This window comes from Lampetra fluviatilis, chromosome 23, assembly GCF_964198595.1.
Source record: "Lampetra fluviatilis chromosome 23, kcLamFluv1.1, whole genome shotgun sequence".
Taxonomy (NCBI): Eukaryota; Metazoa; Chordata; class Hyperoartia; order Petromyzontiformes; family Petromyzontidae; genus Lampetra; species Lampetra fluviatilis.
The window spans coordinates 12,149,643-12,165,493 of NC_136297.1; the positions used below are offsets into that span (position 1 = coordinate 12,149,643).

The 15,851-nt window shown below is 50.6% G+C and overlaps 3 protein-coding genes across 3 annotated transcripts in view; 2 read left to right on the forward strand and 1 right to left on the reverse strand.

Moving 5' to 3' along the window:
* COX6B1 (cytochrome c oxidase subunit 6B1) overlaps positions 1 to 15,851 on the forward strand; it is a 215,377-nt gene that overhangs the window by 159,229 nt on the left and 40,297 nt on the right. The window lies entirely within an intron of this gene.
* LOC144940936 (globin-1-like) lies at positions 660 to 4,535 on the forward strand. The gene is made up of 3 exons (XM_078867445.1): positions 660 to 915; positions 2,310 to 2,541; positions 3,342 to 4,535. The coding sequence occupies exons 1-3, from the start codon at positions 794 to 796 to the stop codon at positions 3,465 to 3,467; spliced, it is 480 nt and encodes a 159-aa protein (XP_078723571.1). The 5' UTR covers positions 660 to 793; the 3' UTR covers positions 3,468 to 4,535.
* LOC144940937 (globin-1-like) lies at positions 6,939 to 13,341 on the reverse strand. The gene is made up of 3 exons (XM_078867446.1): positions 13,122 to 13,341; positions 9,975 to 10,206; positions 6,939 to 7,597 (listed from the first exon to the last, which is right to left on the reverse strand). Exons 1-3 carry the CDS (start codon positions 13,241 to 13,243, stop codon positions 7,472 to 7,474), a joined length of 480 nt encoding a protein of 159 aa, XP_078723572.1. The 5' UTR covers positions 13,244 to 13,341; the 3' UTR covers positions 6,939 to 7,471.

The window sequence follows — 15,851 nt, forward strand, 5'->3', positions numbered from 1 at the left end:
ATGCGCATCGCGTTACTGGATTGCTGCATCCAACCACTTTTGTGTACGAGCTCCCTGAGCGGGCTGGAGCTACTCTTGCCACTTCGAAGATCATCGGTGAGAGGGCTGCAGTGTGCGCAGGTCAACTGCGGCGCCCCAGGTCATCCCTGCAAGTTTCTCGAGCAGGGCGACTCTCGATCCGACCTGTTCACCGATCTGTTTTGATTGTTGGGCTTGAAGGTCAATCTTCTGTCCACGATCAACCCCCCCCCCCCTAGATATCCCATGAGTGGGGTCACAGTGCGCTGGGCTACCACGGGAAGAGGCCTCAAGGGTGGCATCTACTGCACGACTATTCCGATAGAAAGCGATTAATTATTGGTTGATTTCGATGGATTTGGTCGGAGTCTTCATTGACGGAAATATGCTCGCAACCACATTAGCATTGAGCGGGAGACGGTGCCATCCGCACGTGTTTTCGTGTTACTTTAGACACAACGGATACCGCCATCTAAGCAAACTGGACGTCGTTAACATGAATCCAGATATGATCAGTGGGACTCAATCTCTCTCGGCGGCAAAGGAACCACGCGCATTGCAAAATCTCGGAGGGCGATTTGGCAAGAACTGCTGCGGTGGTTGGTGCGCGCGCATAATGCTCGCAGTCGTCAAATCTTCTGCAAGCCGTGGCCCCATGAGCGACACAACATCGATCCCCATCCTCAACAACAACAACTGACCGCCGCCACCTCCTCTGTCTCCTCCGTCACCCCCAGCGTCTCTCTCCGCCTCCTCCTCCGCCGCCGCCGCTACCATGTCCATTCAAGACTCGGGCCAAGTGAGCGACTTCTCCAGCGACGAGAAGGCGGCGATTCGCACGATATGGAAGAACGTTTACGAGAAGTACGAGGACGCGGGCGTTGCCATTCTCTCGAGGTACGTACGTATGTGTGTGTGTCTATCTCTCGCCTGCCAACACTGTTGCCTGCAGACACGGGGTGGGGGGGGGGGGTCTCGACTGCACCGGTGACACCGCGTTGCGTTTCCGATGCTTGCCGTGTGGCTTCAGTTTCCGGTAAGCGGTGAGCTCTATCCAAGGGTTTTTTTTCCAGTCAACGGTGTCCACTGTGGATGACGTTGTCTCGCGAAAGCCCCACGTGTTGAAATGTCCACGTAGCCTTCCTTCTGGCTGCAGGGTCTGGGAGACGGCCCAGCTGCTTCCACCGATGCACCGAACGTCGCAACACCGCCTCCGCTTCCCGTTGCGCTCCGATTAAGTCGCGACCCGCTACGTGTCACCTGCAATTATAACACCCAAAAGGCGAGAGGGAGCTCGCTGGTTGCCTGGCCCGGAGCCACACGGCAATGCGCCAGCAGCAGTCGACTCGTGCATGGCCGGCTTGCTGTGTCGAGCGACCCTCTCCACGCGTTTGTCCATCAGCGCGCATCATAATGCGAGTTAAGATTGCGATGCAATGCATACACACGGCCTATGTTAAAATCCGGGGCATGGTTATGTTGGAGCGATGAACGTTAATATATGCACTCACTTGAAAATGCACGCTGTAATAGCGCTTGTTATGGTTTGTTGTTTTAAACACGCTGTGTATCGAATTATGCGTGTTCAGACAAAGTCATCACGACGTGAATTCAGACGGAGGTGGCCGGCTGGCTGGTGGCGCACAGCGCTCACGTGTAGCCAGTTGACGGTCTCTGCTGACAACTACACAACAACAAAAAACGCAGCGCATCAAATTTGTGGTTCCACTGAAATTTCGTGAAAAGCCAGCGCACCAGCAGCGCCGCCACACAATGTCAGAATCAGAGTATTTATTCACACCGCAGGAGGAATCCGATGAGCTATAAAGCTCTTTTCCCCCCACAGGTGTCCATTAGGGGCACGGGGGGGGGGTCAGAACGTGACAACAACAAACAATTGACAAACAACAACACTATGAGACATCTCCTTTACCAGTGGCAAAATATAGTAATAGGTTTTATCCCTTTTAACTGGTACAAAATCTGACACCTTTATACAAGGCATCATGTTTGCAATAACCTCAACACAAGAAGTCAAAATGCAAACAAAAATAAACAACTCTGATGATGATGATGATATGCACTGTCCTTGAAGCTAATTGGTCCACACCCGAGACAGCTTTCTTTAGAGCCTAGTCTCCATTGGTGTTGGACCATTTGACGCCAAAAGGCGCACAACTCAAAGACAGCGCACTATCAGAGTATTGAGAGCTCGGGGTAACAACAACACTCCAGGAGTTGTGTGCGCCTGATGGACGAAACGCCGTCCGTCTCTCTGCCCGATGGCCCAGGCTGTTTGTGAGTCACCCGGGTGTCAAGGAGTTCTTCCCCAAGTTCGGGGAGCTGCGCACCACGGAGAGCATGAGGAAGTCCCCGGCGCTGCGCTGGCACGGCGAGAGGATCATCAACGCCATCAACGACGCCGTCGAGGAGCTGGACGTGCCGGCCATGCAGAGGCTGCGCCTGAGGCAGCTGAGCCAGAGGCACGCCACGGAGTTCAACGTCGAGCCGCAGTACTTTAAGGTATTTGTGTGGTCACACGCGTCTGTGTTGATTGATTGAGGCCAGGCCTTAGGGCTGGGCCATCAGGGCAGTCGAATCCGTCGTAAAGTCGCGATGGGCGCCAGACGTTTTACGAGCACAGTACCCAACACCCTAAAATTCACGCACCCACGTTTACTGGTGCGTCTTAACGAGTCCGTGTACAATGTGGGACAATGACAAAGATCCCCCGTGCAGCCTTAGCAGAGATGTTGGGGCAAGTGCTGTTAGCGAGCACCTTTGAAGGCCGGCACGGCACACGAAGGGGGCGAGTGGCCAGCAACCGCGCCCAGACCGCCTTTGTCTCCCCAGCGGCGATGCTTTTACACACCGCACCAGGCTGAGCACCTGGGGAGGGACAGGAGCGGTTCAGATCATCATCACCGTGGTATCGAACCGTGAGCGGGGATCGAACTCGTGTCGCCGGGTTCGTAGCGCAGCGCTATCCCCCACGGCACCGTTCTCCGCACACGCACGCACGCCACACGACACGTGCTACGATGGGGTTCGCTACCAAATCATGACAGTGTGTTAACAGGTAACGCCACAACTGCATTTATTTGCTCGCATCGTCCACGCCTATAGCAGTCATCCTGAGCGAGTGTGGAAACGGGCCTCGGCACCCGAGGTCTGGAATTTCGCAGGAAAGAAGTCACGTGGTGCTGCACGCACTTATCTCGCCCATGAGCGTCCATTGCACCCACGGCTCCATCCGTGGGCTGTGATTCTTCAGGCCTTGTATGCGACTCTGCCTCCCCCCCCCTGTCTCTCTCGCTTCACAGGAGATATCTCTCATCATCCTGGCGTACCTGGAGGAGACTTCTGGAAAAGACTTCACGGTTGACGTCAAAGCTTCGTGGGCAAAATTTCTCAGTCTAATTTGCATTGAGCTCAAATTTGCATATTAAAAGGGTTACACCTCACGCACAGGCCCTGCTCTAGGAGATGAACAGGGTAGAAAACCCAAGCGTTCCCATGGATTGTACAACGCCGTCCAAAATGCGTTCGTACTCGGAAGTTGACAAGCGGTACGCAAGCTGCTTGGGGCTGTCAGTGTATAAAAAAAACGATTTGCATATTCGAAAATAGTCAATTTAGCGCTTGATGCGCCCTAAACACAACAACAATGACAACAGCCGCTATTCGCCACTGAGTGGCTGCGACGTCACCACGGCGCTTGTGCCAGGCCAGGTGCACTTAACACACACATAAAGACAAACACACACGCACGCAGATGACTCCCGGGGCAATGTTACGTGAGTGCCTAGTAAGCTCAGCACGGCATATGAGTGAATGGTGTGGCCGGAACCACGCGCAGTCATCTTGCCCTCCCCTGTGCTGATGTTGGCAACCCGACTCGCGCGCTTCGTCCTCAGTGCCACTGGTTTCACAATTAAAGTCTCGAACCAATCCGGAGACCGTCGATTCGAGGCGTCTCATATTTTGCTGGGCTGAACCTTTCCTGATTTGAAGCTTTCGTGACTGCAGGAATTACTCTTTGGTTCTTTCGGTGAAGTCACGTAGAAAGAAAATAAATTACATAATAAAATACGACGTTTCGATTGCAACACAAGCAGTCGTCATCAGGTAGAACTAAATTTGAGAGAGAGACAAAACACAGACACGGAGACACAGACAGACACACAAGCAGAGAGAGACAACACATACGACACACAAGAGTTCTGCCTGATGACGGCTGCTTGTGTTGCAATCGAAACGTCGTATTCTATTATTTAATTTATTGTGCTGCTATCTGCAAGCAATGCGGTCTATTGCTCCATATGAAGTGTCAGGTATTCTCTCAGCCACAGCTATGCCCTCCTGTGCCGGATTATCCCAGTAGCACAAGTAGCTACACATGTAGTAGCTACGGACCCCGCACTTCCAAGGGCCCTGTGCTAAATTCTTTCAGGCTATCAATTCAGGTTATGTGATTCTGCACTTGCTGTATTACTATAGTACTATACTGCCTTCAACTTTTATGGACGACTGGGTGTTTAAGGTTAGCGATTTGTCGTATTATCTGGCTGTATAGCAAATTAAAAAAATACAATTACTTTACTATATGAGTTAAAAATGTGTACTGTATTTTAATATGTATGTGTCTTTTTTTATTATTTAGGGCCACTTTATAACATATGCTACAGGCCCCGCACTAGCTTAATCCGGGACTGATGCCCTCCCTTCTCGATGCTTGCAAAACGTGGACCCCCTCGATGCTTGCAAAACGTGAGCCCCTTGAAAGGAACATCTGCACCGTTTCGTAACATTCAGGCTGGCCTGCCCATGATCCATCCTGTGTTGAATAAGAATTAATTGTGTGAAAGATCCAGACACAATTCCATAAGTGAGCTCGGGCTAAAAAAGAGATGGAGCTGATGTGGTACAGGAGGATGTGGAGATGATCGGATATTCCGATGAAGGGTACCAGCGGTGTCAAGATTGGCCTCTGAAGGACGCCGCTACTGGGCAGTTGGAGCGAATCGCCCTCCAACAACTAAAGAGGGCAGAGGAGCGACGCTCACAACAACGAATGGAGCTCCGGGCGGATAAAAGGCAGGGAGTACTTGTGGGGCATCTCCCACTCATCTCAGTCAACCATTGGCACCTGGGTCAGTCTCGTGACCAACGCCAGCGAACCTACCCCAGTTCACGTGCTCTTAAGGTGCACCTAGTCTGGCACAAACGCCGTAGGAACGTCACTGCCACATAGTGGCGAACGGCATTTTTTGCGTCTAATGTTTATGAACAATATTAGCCACTCTTTTTAAGATTTTCTAATTGATTAATGACAATAATCAAGATAATTGCTTTTTTTACCCTTTTATCTGGCAACAAAACTGACACCTTTTTTTACAAGGAGTCATGTTTGCATAGACCACAATACCTGCAGTCATAATGCAAACAAAAAACATAACTCTGATCATGTATGCACTGTCCTTGAAGTTGATTGGTCCACACCCGAGACAGCTTTCCTTAGAGCCTAGTCTCACATGGTGTTGGACCAGATGACGCCAAAAGGCCTTTTGTCAGTTTTGTTGCCAGATAAAAGGGTAAAAAAATTATCATATTTGTTCTTCTGGCAAATGAGGTTCCAATGGTGACAATGACCACGTTCCTGTTGCTTGATGAAATAGCAATGGTCACTGCACACAAGTCACTCACTCTCAGCCAGAGAGCGACTCAGAGGTGCGAGGAGGAATTACAGACGAGCGGCACCAACAATTCCCGCAGCTCTGCGGCCTTCTACGTGTCCGAGTGTTGACGGCCGCTTGGGAGAGTTTTGTTTGGTTTTAGGGGCTCCCGAGTCGAAGGGACTCACCCACCTGGAAAACTCATTTTACATGCGTGTCGTGAGAACTCTGTCTCTCTCTCTCGACTGCTGCTGCTGCTGCACCAGTGTTAATGAGCGAGAAGTCGTCGTCAGGCTCGTGGTGTGCAGTTTATGTAAAACGAGATCGAAATCACGGGAAAACCAGTCGTACCTTTGATTTGATTATTTGGTCTTCTTGGTTCTTTCGGTAAAGTCACGTAGAATGGAAATAATAAAATAATAAAAATAAAACATTATGTTTTCTTTTTATTATTTTATTATTCTACGTGACTTTACCGAAAGAACCAAGAAGATGAATCCCTGCTGTCACGAAAGCTTTAAATCAAAAATTGATTATTCGGCTTTATCGCTTCCCGGGGGCCTGCTTATCCGCACTGTCATTTACAATAACATGGCGCGTGATGCTCATCCAGATTTAAAATCGTACATCGGTTAGACGCGCGCGGTTTGGGTGGAAAATCTGAATCTTTATTCAACCTGGAGAAATCCGATGAGCGATGAAGCTCTTTTTTTGTTACAGATGTCCGGTAGGTTCACGGATGTCCAGTAGGGAGGGAGGGGTGCGGGGGGGTCTCGCGGGATACGGAGGGGAGGGTCACAGGTTACAAATGGCTCACAGGGCTATACCTACTTAATGAAACTTGAAACTTGATATGAGCTCTCAAATCTAAATTCAATCATTGATTACTTCAATCCCAACGGGCTTGCCACTCATTTTGCATAGAGCTATGCCAAGGATGCATTTCATAGGACAGCGCTTGTAGTTTACTAAAATAGTCACCAATTTTCTTGGTTCTTTCGGTAAAGTTACGTAGAAGGGAAATAATACAATAATAAAAAGAAAAAATAATAAAATACAATTCTCACGACGTTTCGGCCACAACACAAGCAGCCGTCCTCAGGTAAAGAACAGGGCTGTCGGAAAGACAGCGTACTCATTCGGACACCGTCTTTCCGACAGCCCTGTTCTTCACCTGAAGACGGCTGCTTGCATTGTGGCCGAAACGTCGTGAGAATTGTATTTTATTATGTTTTATATTTATTATTTTATTATTTCCCTTCTACGTGACTTTACCGAAAGAACCAAGAAGATGAATCCCTGCAGTCACGAAAGCTTTAAATCGAAAATAGTCACCAATTCCTCCACAAGAAAAATTATATAACGCGACTCATGCAAGCCTAATTGTGGCGGACAAGACTGCAATGCCCACGCTTTTATCTTAAAACGTGATCTCATTAGGACCGGTAATTGAATGGATAAGACGTAATCGTTTCAACGGTGGGTGCGTGGAACCGACTGCCCACTTTGCGGTCTGATGCCAACTCATATAACTGCCATTAATTTCACGTCAATATTTGGACATCTGTCTGAATTTTTAAAAAGGTGGGGGGGGGAGATTTTGAAATAATTATAAATCATAGTCTATTTTATAACCTCGAATGCATCTTTATTTCTGTAATTTAAGCACCAACATTCCAAGATTTTGTACGTAGCATGTACGTGGGTGTTTTGTGTTTTTTGCTGCTCGTTTGAGCAGGAATTTGACTTGCATTTTATTTGAAAAGCGACATGAATTTTTAGTAGGCGACTTTGAGGCTGATGCAGATGTAAGTCAGCAGCTTCTCCCACGCAGAGCGAGCGCTGTCCGAGAAAGAGCCGTCGTTCTTCTCCGCCACCTTGTCCAGAATCACCTCAGCCAGGACCTGTAATTAAAAAAGAAAACACACACACGCGAGGAAATGTTGAGTTTAGGGTCTTTAAAAAAGAGATACAGGCGCAGCCCTGCAATTACTCGCTCACGCCACTCCCGGCAGAAGGGTTTCTGCACTCGAGAGGAGTTCCGGAGAGTTAGAGACATTTTGTGAACCTATTGGAGATCTGTAAAAAAAACAAATGAGCTTCATAACTCATTGATAGCAACGTCACAGACATCAGTCTGCCGGTAGGAGGGGGATAATTGGGATGTGCGTATTTTGTGGGTACAACTTTTTTTTCTTCCAAATTACAACCGAGATTATAAGTTGCAAGTTTAGTTTGTTTTGTTCTGGGGGGGGGGGGGCGTGGTGGGCAAAGCACCCGAAAAGCCCCCATGCAGAACAGGGGGGAGAGCGCACAAACTCCACGCACACAAAACGCACAAACTCCATGCCCGTGTTTGGAAACGAGCTTGTGCCCTTCTCGCTGTGACGCGCGAGCGTTACCACCGTGCCACCGTGGTGGCCTTCTCAGTGGCTCTCGATGTGTGCGGCAAAAACGACGTCACAAAACCCCCGGGCTGATGCCAACAGCATTCACGCTGAACTGCGTTAAAATCGACAACAATTCGCCAGGTTTCAAATAAACCACGCACTTGGCAGTCGTTTAACGGCGACGTAAAATACCTGTCGATGGACCAGGCGATAGTGCAGAGGCGTGCAAAGGATGCGTGTAAACTGATAAACATGTTTGCCTTTGTAAAATAACAAAGTAAAAAAAGAGATTGTCTTAAATTGCACGCTGCAATGCAAATTAGACTTCCAATGGAAGCTACGTACCCCCGCATGGAACGCATCTCCTCTGCAAATATACACAGCAAACGAAGGGTGCGTATATGCCTACTTTTGACTCATCATGCACATGGCCATTTAGACACAAACTACGCCCAAATTCCATTGTATATTACAATAGTACAACTCCTGGACACCCGTAAAAAGAGCTTCATAGCTCATCGGATTGCACCAGGATAAATACACATTCTGATTCTGGACTCTCAGAGCCCTGCAATGTGCTCTATTATTTTGCATGAATGTCACAACGCCTGCGGACATTCTGAACATCAATACCAGCAAGTCGTTGCTCTCAGAAACGCCACTTTTATAAGCGCGTGTGCGAGCAACGATGGTTGAACACCCCCGACGCTTGAGCTACAACACCGGCGGGCCAGCGCCGACTGTGAGGACAGCTGCTGTTGCCGGACAGATCCGAGTCGTTTTGAGTCGCCAAATGTCGCCCGGCGTCATATTGCGACGCTTTCAAATCGTCGTCTCGTCGCCCCACGTGGACCGGCCAGGCCACGTGACGACCACGGAGCTGCGTCGGGGCCGTGCGGCAAACCCGACGGGGGTGTTCGTCATTCTACACCTCGAAAAATATGTGCTTGGTGTGCTTGGTGTGATTGGGGTCCGTGGGGTGATTGGGGTGCGTGGTGTGCGTGGGGTTATTGTGGTGATTGGTGTGCATGGTGTGCGTGGGGTGCGTGGGGTGATTGGGGTGATTGTGGTGATTGGGATGCGTGGGGTGATTGGGGTGATTGGGGTCCGTGGTGTGCGTGGGGTTATTGTGGTGATTGGTGTGCATGGTGTGCGTGGGGTGCGTGGGGTGATTGGTGTGCGTGGGGTGCTTGGGGTGATTGGGGTGCGTGGTGTGCGTGGGGTGATTGGGGTGATTGGGGTGCGTGGGGTGATTGGTGTGCGTGGGGTGCTTGGGGTGATTGGGGTGCGTGGGGTGATTAGAGTGCGTGGGGTGATTGGGGTGCGTGGGATATTTGATGTGCGTGGGGTGCGTAGGATGATTGGTGTGCGTGGGGTTATTGTGGTGATTGGGGTGCATGGTGTGCGTGGGGTGCGTGGGGTGATTGGGGTGATTGGGGTGCGTGGGGTGCTTGGGGTGCTTGGGGTGATTGGTGTGCGTGGGGTGATTAGAGTGCGTGGGGTGATTGGGGTGCGTGAGATATTTGATGTGCGTGGGGTGCGTAGGATGATTGGTGTGCGTGGGGTGATTGGGGTGCGTGGGGTGATTGGGGTTATTGTGGTGCGTGGTGTGCGTGGGGTGATTGGGGTCCGTGAGGTGATTGGGGTGCGTGGGGTGCGTTGGGTGCGTGGGGTGATTGGAGTGATTGGTGTGCGTGGGGTGCGTTGGGTGCGTGGGGTGATTGGGGTGATTGGTGTGCGTGGGGTGCGTTGGGTCCGTGGGGTGGTTGGGGTGATTGGTGTGCGTGGGGTGCGTGGGGTGCGTGGGGTGCGTGGGGTGCGTGGGGTGCGTGGGGTGCGTGGGGCCTATCGCCCTCTCCAAACCGAGGCACTGCCCTGCCGCTCCACGCACCTTGAAGAACTTGGCATCGACGTTGAGCTGCACCGCGTGCTTCTCGCTCAGCTCCTTCAGTTTCTTGGCGTTCTTCTCGGGCTCGTCCAGGAGCCAGATGGCGTCGTTGACGGCGTTGATGATCCTCTCGGCGTGCCAGCGCACCGCCGTGGAGCTCTTGAGCTTCTCCTCCGAGTCCAAGTCTTTGAACTTGGGGAAGAAGTCTTGCGCAGATGGATTGTCCACGAAGAACCTGACGAGAGAGAGAGCGCAACGCGTCAGGGCGGCGATGCACACGTGGAATGTGACAGCCACTGCCGATGTGTCTACATCTATGCCTTGTCGAACTTCTTTCGCACCGTACGTAGCCAGCCGCGCTCATCGGGAGATGCTGGCGAAGGACAACCGACTGAACGCATGAAGCAGTTCTAAAGGAACGAGTTTTCTACTCAGGTGCATCGGTGGTGAACAGTGACCCGGTAGCACTCGCCACGGATGTGAGCCATCGCCGGAGGATCGAATTCGCTGGTTCAGCAGTTCCACTGCTGGATTATATTTTTCCCCCCTGAGGACGACCGCTTGTGTTGCCATCGAAACGTCGTGATATATTATTTGTAGTTTTATTTGATTTTTCAACCCACGTGACTTTACCGAAAGAACCAAACAGTATGGATACCTGCAGTCACGAAAGCTTCAACTCAAGATTGAAAGCTTCAAATCAAGATTCAGGTGAAGGGGTTCACAGCGCGGTCTGCCAACTATTGCACCACCGCTCTCCATGATATGAGAACGACAAAACGAGTGGAATCACGGCACATTTGCAGCATCGAGAATTGACTGCGTGCATACCAGATCCAGCATATTGACTCGTGCAAATGGCACGTTGTTCCACGTGGTTACCAGCCGTTGTTAAAGAACGCGACATTCAAACATCTGCCGGCAGTGTGCGCTGGAGAACAGAACGGTGCAGCGTGGATTTTTTTTAAAACGATTCGAAGTCCGCGGCGGTGTCACAATCACGGCGATCCGCTCGGCTGCTCCTGACGCAGCTGCCTTGCTCAACCACCTCGATGTGCGTTCGTCAAGAAGAGGAAGGAGGAAAAGGAGGAGAGGATCAAGAAGAAAAGGACGAAGAAGATAAAGAAGACATTAAGAAGAAGATGAAAAGAAAATGAAGAATAAGTTAAAGAAGAAGAAACTCATCGAGGCCCCACGGATGACCATAGTCCCCCTACTGCACCCGGGGCAAGTCACGTGTTGCGATGCGCACAGGAGGAGAAGCTCGCTCTGTGTAAGACTCGTGCAGCACGTGCTCGGTGCAGATTAAGGGCAAACTCGACGGCCACGCCAATGACGGCTGCTAAGAAGAAGATTAAAGGCACCGTAATACCGTGGATGAAGCATTGTGATTACACAACAGCCTGAGCTGGATATACAGACACCGCACTCTGCGCATTGCTCCGAGTGTACCGCGCCAGTCCCGGCTCTCTCAGCCTCCGCGCGTCTCGACATCGCGTCGACAACAACAACAACGCCACCGATCACACAAATCGAGATGCTTCGTTCGCCCAAGACTCAACCGCGACGGCTGCGAATATGTCCGTCGCCTTCTCTCGCGCGTCACAGAAAGCACCCCCCCACCCACCACCCCCCACCACCCCATCACCCCCCCCATCACCCCCCAACCACCCCCCCCCATCACCCCCCCACTACCCCCCCATCACCCCCCCACCACTCCCCCAACACCCACCCACCACCTCTCCACCACCCCACCACCCCCCAACCACCCCCCATCACCCCCCCCCCCCCACCACCCCACACCACCCCCCGACCACCCCCCGACCACCCCCACCACCCCCCCACCACCCCCACACCACCCCCACAACCCCCCCACAACCCCCCCACCACCCCTTCAACCCCCACCACCCCCCCACTACCCCCCCACCAACCCCCCCACCACCCCCCCAACCACCCCCACAACCCCCCCACCACCCCCCCAACCAACCCCCTATACCACCCACCACCACCCCCCACCCCCCCCAACATTTATCCACGCAGCTCAAACCTCCCCCCGAGTCGCGATCGCTCTCGTCAACGCGTGGATGCCGCCTCTCTGCGGACACCTTCCAGGGCGTCAGCCCTTTCTGGCGATTTGCCGGCTTCCCTCGCGAGGCGCGCGGCTTAAACGGCGCAGCGGCTACAGCTATGGCAAGGAGGGAGATACTCCACGATGGAGGAGGTGTCGTCTGCGGTTAGATCGCGTCAATGTGTGCGTGCGTCGTTAAACCCGCCGCCACCCGACACAGCCAATCAGCGAGGGTTTGTCGCGTAAACAGAACGTGCCAATTCGCTACCGGTACAGCACTAACCGGTGCGTCGGAGATCAAAGCCACGGAATTTACAATTCGAGTACGACGTTTCGCCGGTAATTGCAAGCAGCGTCGTCAGGCGACAGCCACAAGGTTGTGGAGAAACCCTCCTCCTCCTGTTTCGCTCTCAGATCGAGCTGTGGTGCCCTCTTGCGCGCCTCCACCAAAGCCATCGGCCGTCTCGCGGACGACGCGAACCGCCAACACCTCCTGGAGCGCGCACTCCGCCAGGGGACACTCGGCTCCGACATTTCCAATCGACGTCGACAAAAAAAATCAACGAAATCATCCTGAAGCTGTAAATGCCCACGTGATGAGCCACTTCGTTTGAGTTATGATTTGTGGCCAGGTCGCTTCTGATAAAGAAGCTAACATATGTCTCGATTGAAAGCTTTCGTGACTGCAGGGATTCATCTTCTTGGTTCTTTCGGTAAAGTCACGTAGAATGTAAATAATAAAATAATAATAAATGTTTTATTTTTATTATTTTATTATTTCCATTCTACGTGACTTTACCGAAAGAACCAAGAAGACTAATATATGTCATTGAGCTCTTCTTTGGCAATATTTTTTTTCAAAAATATGCTTAGTTTAATTTGAATATTAAGCGATGTGCTTGCCTTTCCTAAAGTGTTCACTCCGATCGTGTTGTAATAACGTTCCGACCCGCCCCTGTACTTAACACGTGCGAGCAAAAACAACGACCGTGGAGCCCCCCTCGGATTCCTCACGTGCACATCACAAGCAGCCCGACGGCTCCGCGCTTTGCGGAGGGTGCGAGAGTGGTGTTTGCGCTTACTTGATGAGAATCTCAGAGCTCGTTGACTCGTATTCGGAGTAGACGCCACTCCACGAGTCCTTGATGGCCTTCTTCTCGTCGTCCGAGAAGTCCGGCTTGCTCCCCGAGTCTTCAATGGGCATGGTTGCCGGCTGCTGGGGAATGTCCGCGAAGGAAGCGACGCGCGCGCGAGGTGGACTCGGCGAGTAGAGACGGTCTGATGAACACCTCCGGTATCTCCCCCCGGGGACACTGCCGCCCCCCCTTATATATAATCATCGTCATCTCTGTCTGTTCATACATTCGGGCCTAGGACATTGTGAGACGAGGGGGGGGGATTGTATTTCTCAACCGTCTCCAAGTTGAGAAAGTGCGCGTGGAGATTGTGTGGACGAATGCCAACAATGTGCAACTGTCATTGTTTCGCGACATTTTGTGTGGTTTGAGCTTCAGAGATCATTGGCATCGATAGCATCAGGCGAATTCCACGTTGTATCCCATTAACGTACGAATCAGGTCGATGGAATTGTTTCCACTGCTGACGAGTGGAAACAATTCCACTGATGGACGAAGGCCTTCCGCAAGTCCGTCGCTACCTTTCGTCATCGTCCTGCGTGCATTTCACCTCTCCATCTGCACGGCACCACCGACGGGCACGGTTGGCTACGTACGGTGCGAGAGAAGTCCAACACATAGTTTGGGTTTCGTGGTCACAGTCGCAATCCAGTGGCTTGCGTCATTAAAAAAAATTAAAATTCCCATCCATGAAGGAGATGCGGTGCGTATTGGCCTGATGATGATGATGATGTTCTGATGATGTTCTGATGATGATGATGTTCTGATGATGTTCTGATGATGTTCTGATGATGTTCTGATGATGTTCTGATGATGCGGTTCGTGGTTACACCACCAGTGTCGTCGAGAAGGTGGCATTTCTTTCGCACCGTACGTAGCCAACCGCGCTAATCGGAGGTGCGGGGGAGGAAAACAAACTAAACGCAAAATCAAGTTCTAAAGAAATTATCTTTCCAACTAGATGTTAAAGCGCATCGCTCCAGTTAACTACCTCGCCTGGTCTGCAGGAGGTTGTGGATTCGATCCTGACCCTAACACCTGCTGTATTTTTGGAGCTTGCGTCTCTCTCTCTTTCTCCGTGATTGCATGGATTTTTCTCCGGATCGTGCGGTTTCTCCCTCCACATTCAGTAGCACGCGTTTAGAGTATTTGGCTGCGATACATTTCCACGTGGTGATCACGTGGTGATGATGATGATGATGACACGCCACTTCGTTGAGCTATCTTTCGTGGCCAGGTAGCTACGTAGCTCAGTGGGCCTACACCTGGTCAAATAAAAATTAAACGAAAGAGTCGAGTGTATGGCGGCAGTGTAAATCAGCCAACTGTGACTCGCTTATACTCTAACGTATTATCAGCGAACTCTTCCGCCTTGATTACTCCAATTAAAAATAAAACATATTTTGGAACCAAAGTGAAAAAACATCGAACGCCGTTGGAAATAACTTGACGAAAGCGTTTCACCTTGTTCGACTTCCCTTGTTATATATCTTGCATATCACATATATCAGTTACACTGCCTTCATGTACATCTCACCGTGGCTGTTTCCGTTTTTTTTTTTAATGGTGCAGTATGATGATGATTATTCTTACGATCGCTGTTATTATTTGGTTCTTTCGGTTAAGTCACGTCTAAAGATAAAATAATAAATTAAACTAAAGATAAAATAATAAATTAAACTAAATAATTATTTAGTTTAATTTATTATTTTATCTTTAGACGTGACTTAACCGAAAGAACCAAATAATAATTCCTGCAGTCACGAAAGTTCTAAAATTAAGATTGATCGCTGTTATTTTTAAAACCTTTACATTAAGTTCACTTGCTTGCTTGCTTAGGACCGTGCAAATCTTTTTTTTAACCCACCTCCCGTGATCCAATCGAGCTGACATTTTCCACACAGACTCGTTGTGCGTGACAATTAATGTTCGTGAAAAAAAAAATCCAAAATTTTACACTTTTTAGGACAAAAATATTATATTTAATTACCAATTGCTTAATGCTGCCATGCAATCATCTGACCCATAGGTGGCAGCCATCTCAAGCTAGAGGACGAGAGGACTCTAGCCGCCACGCATATAAAGGATTTATAGTGAAAAGCTTTGTTTTTACGGGTTATACTTGTTAAGCACGTTTTATATGCGGGCTTCGGCTCGTGACAGCTTGGATGACCGCAGTGGCTGTCGGCCGAGTCGTGACGATCTTTCGCAGTCGACACAAGAATGTTTGGTCGATCCTATTAAAAGTAGACGACACCAACAACCAAGACACTGCACGGAAGGAATACAAAGGCAATTATCCCCCCAGTGCTGTTAGCGAGCACCTATGAAGGCCGGAACGGTGCACGAGGGGGTGGGTGACCAGCACCACGCCCGGCCACCTCTGTGGGTAGGGCGCATACGCGCACACGCGCACATTCTTATCACAGTTTAGGTGGCCGAGTAGTGCAGTCTGGCAGGCATTGCCACACCCACACTATCTCCGCTCCATCAACTAACTGCAATGCAAAGGGATTTCCACACCCCTGTCGGCGCAAGCAATACAGACGAAATAATTTTTCACAATATGCCTTGCAATTTTTTTTTGATGAGGGCATGGGGGGAAGGGCAGTAGCGGCGTAGTGGTTCGCACACTGCACTATAAATCGGGCGAACTGAGTTCGATTCCTAACCGAC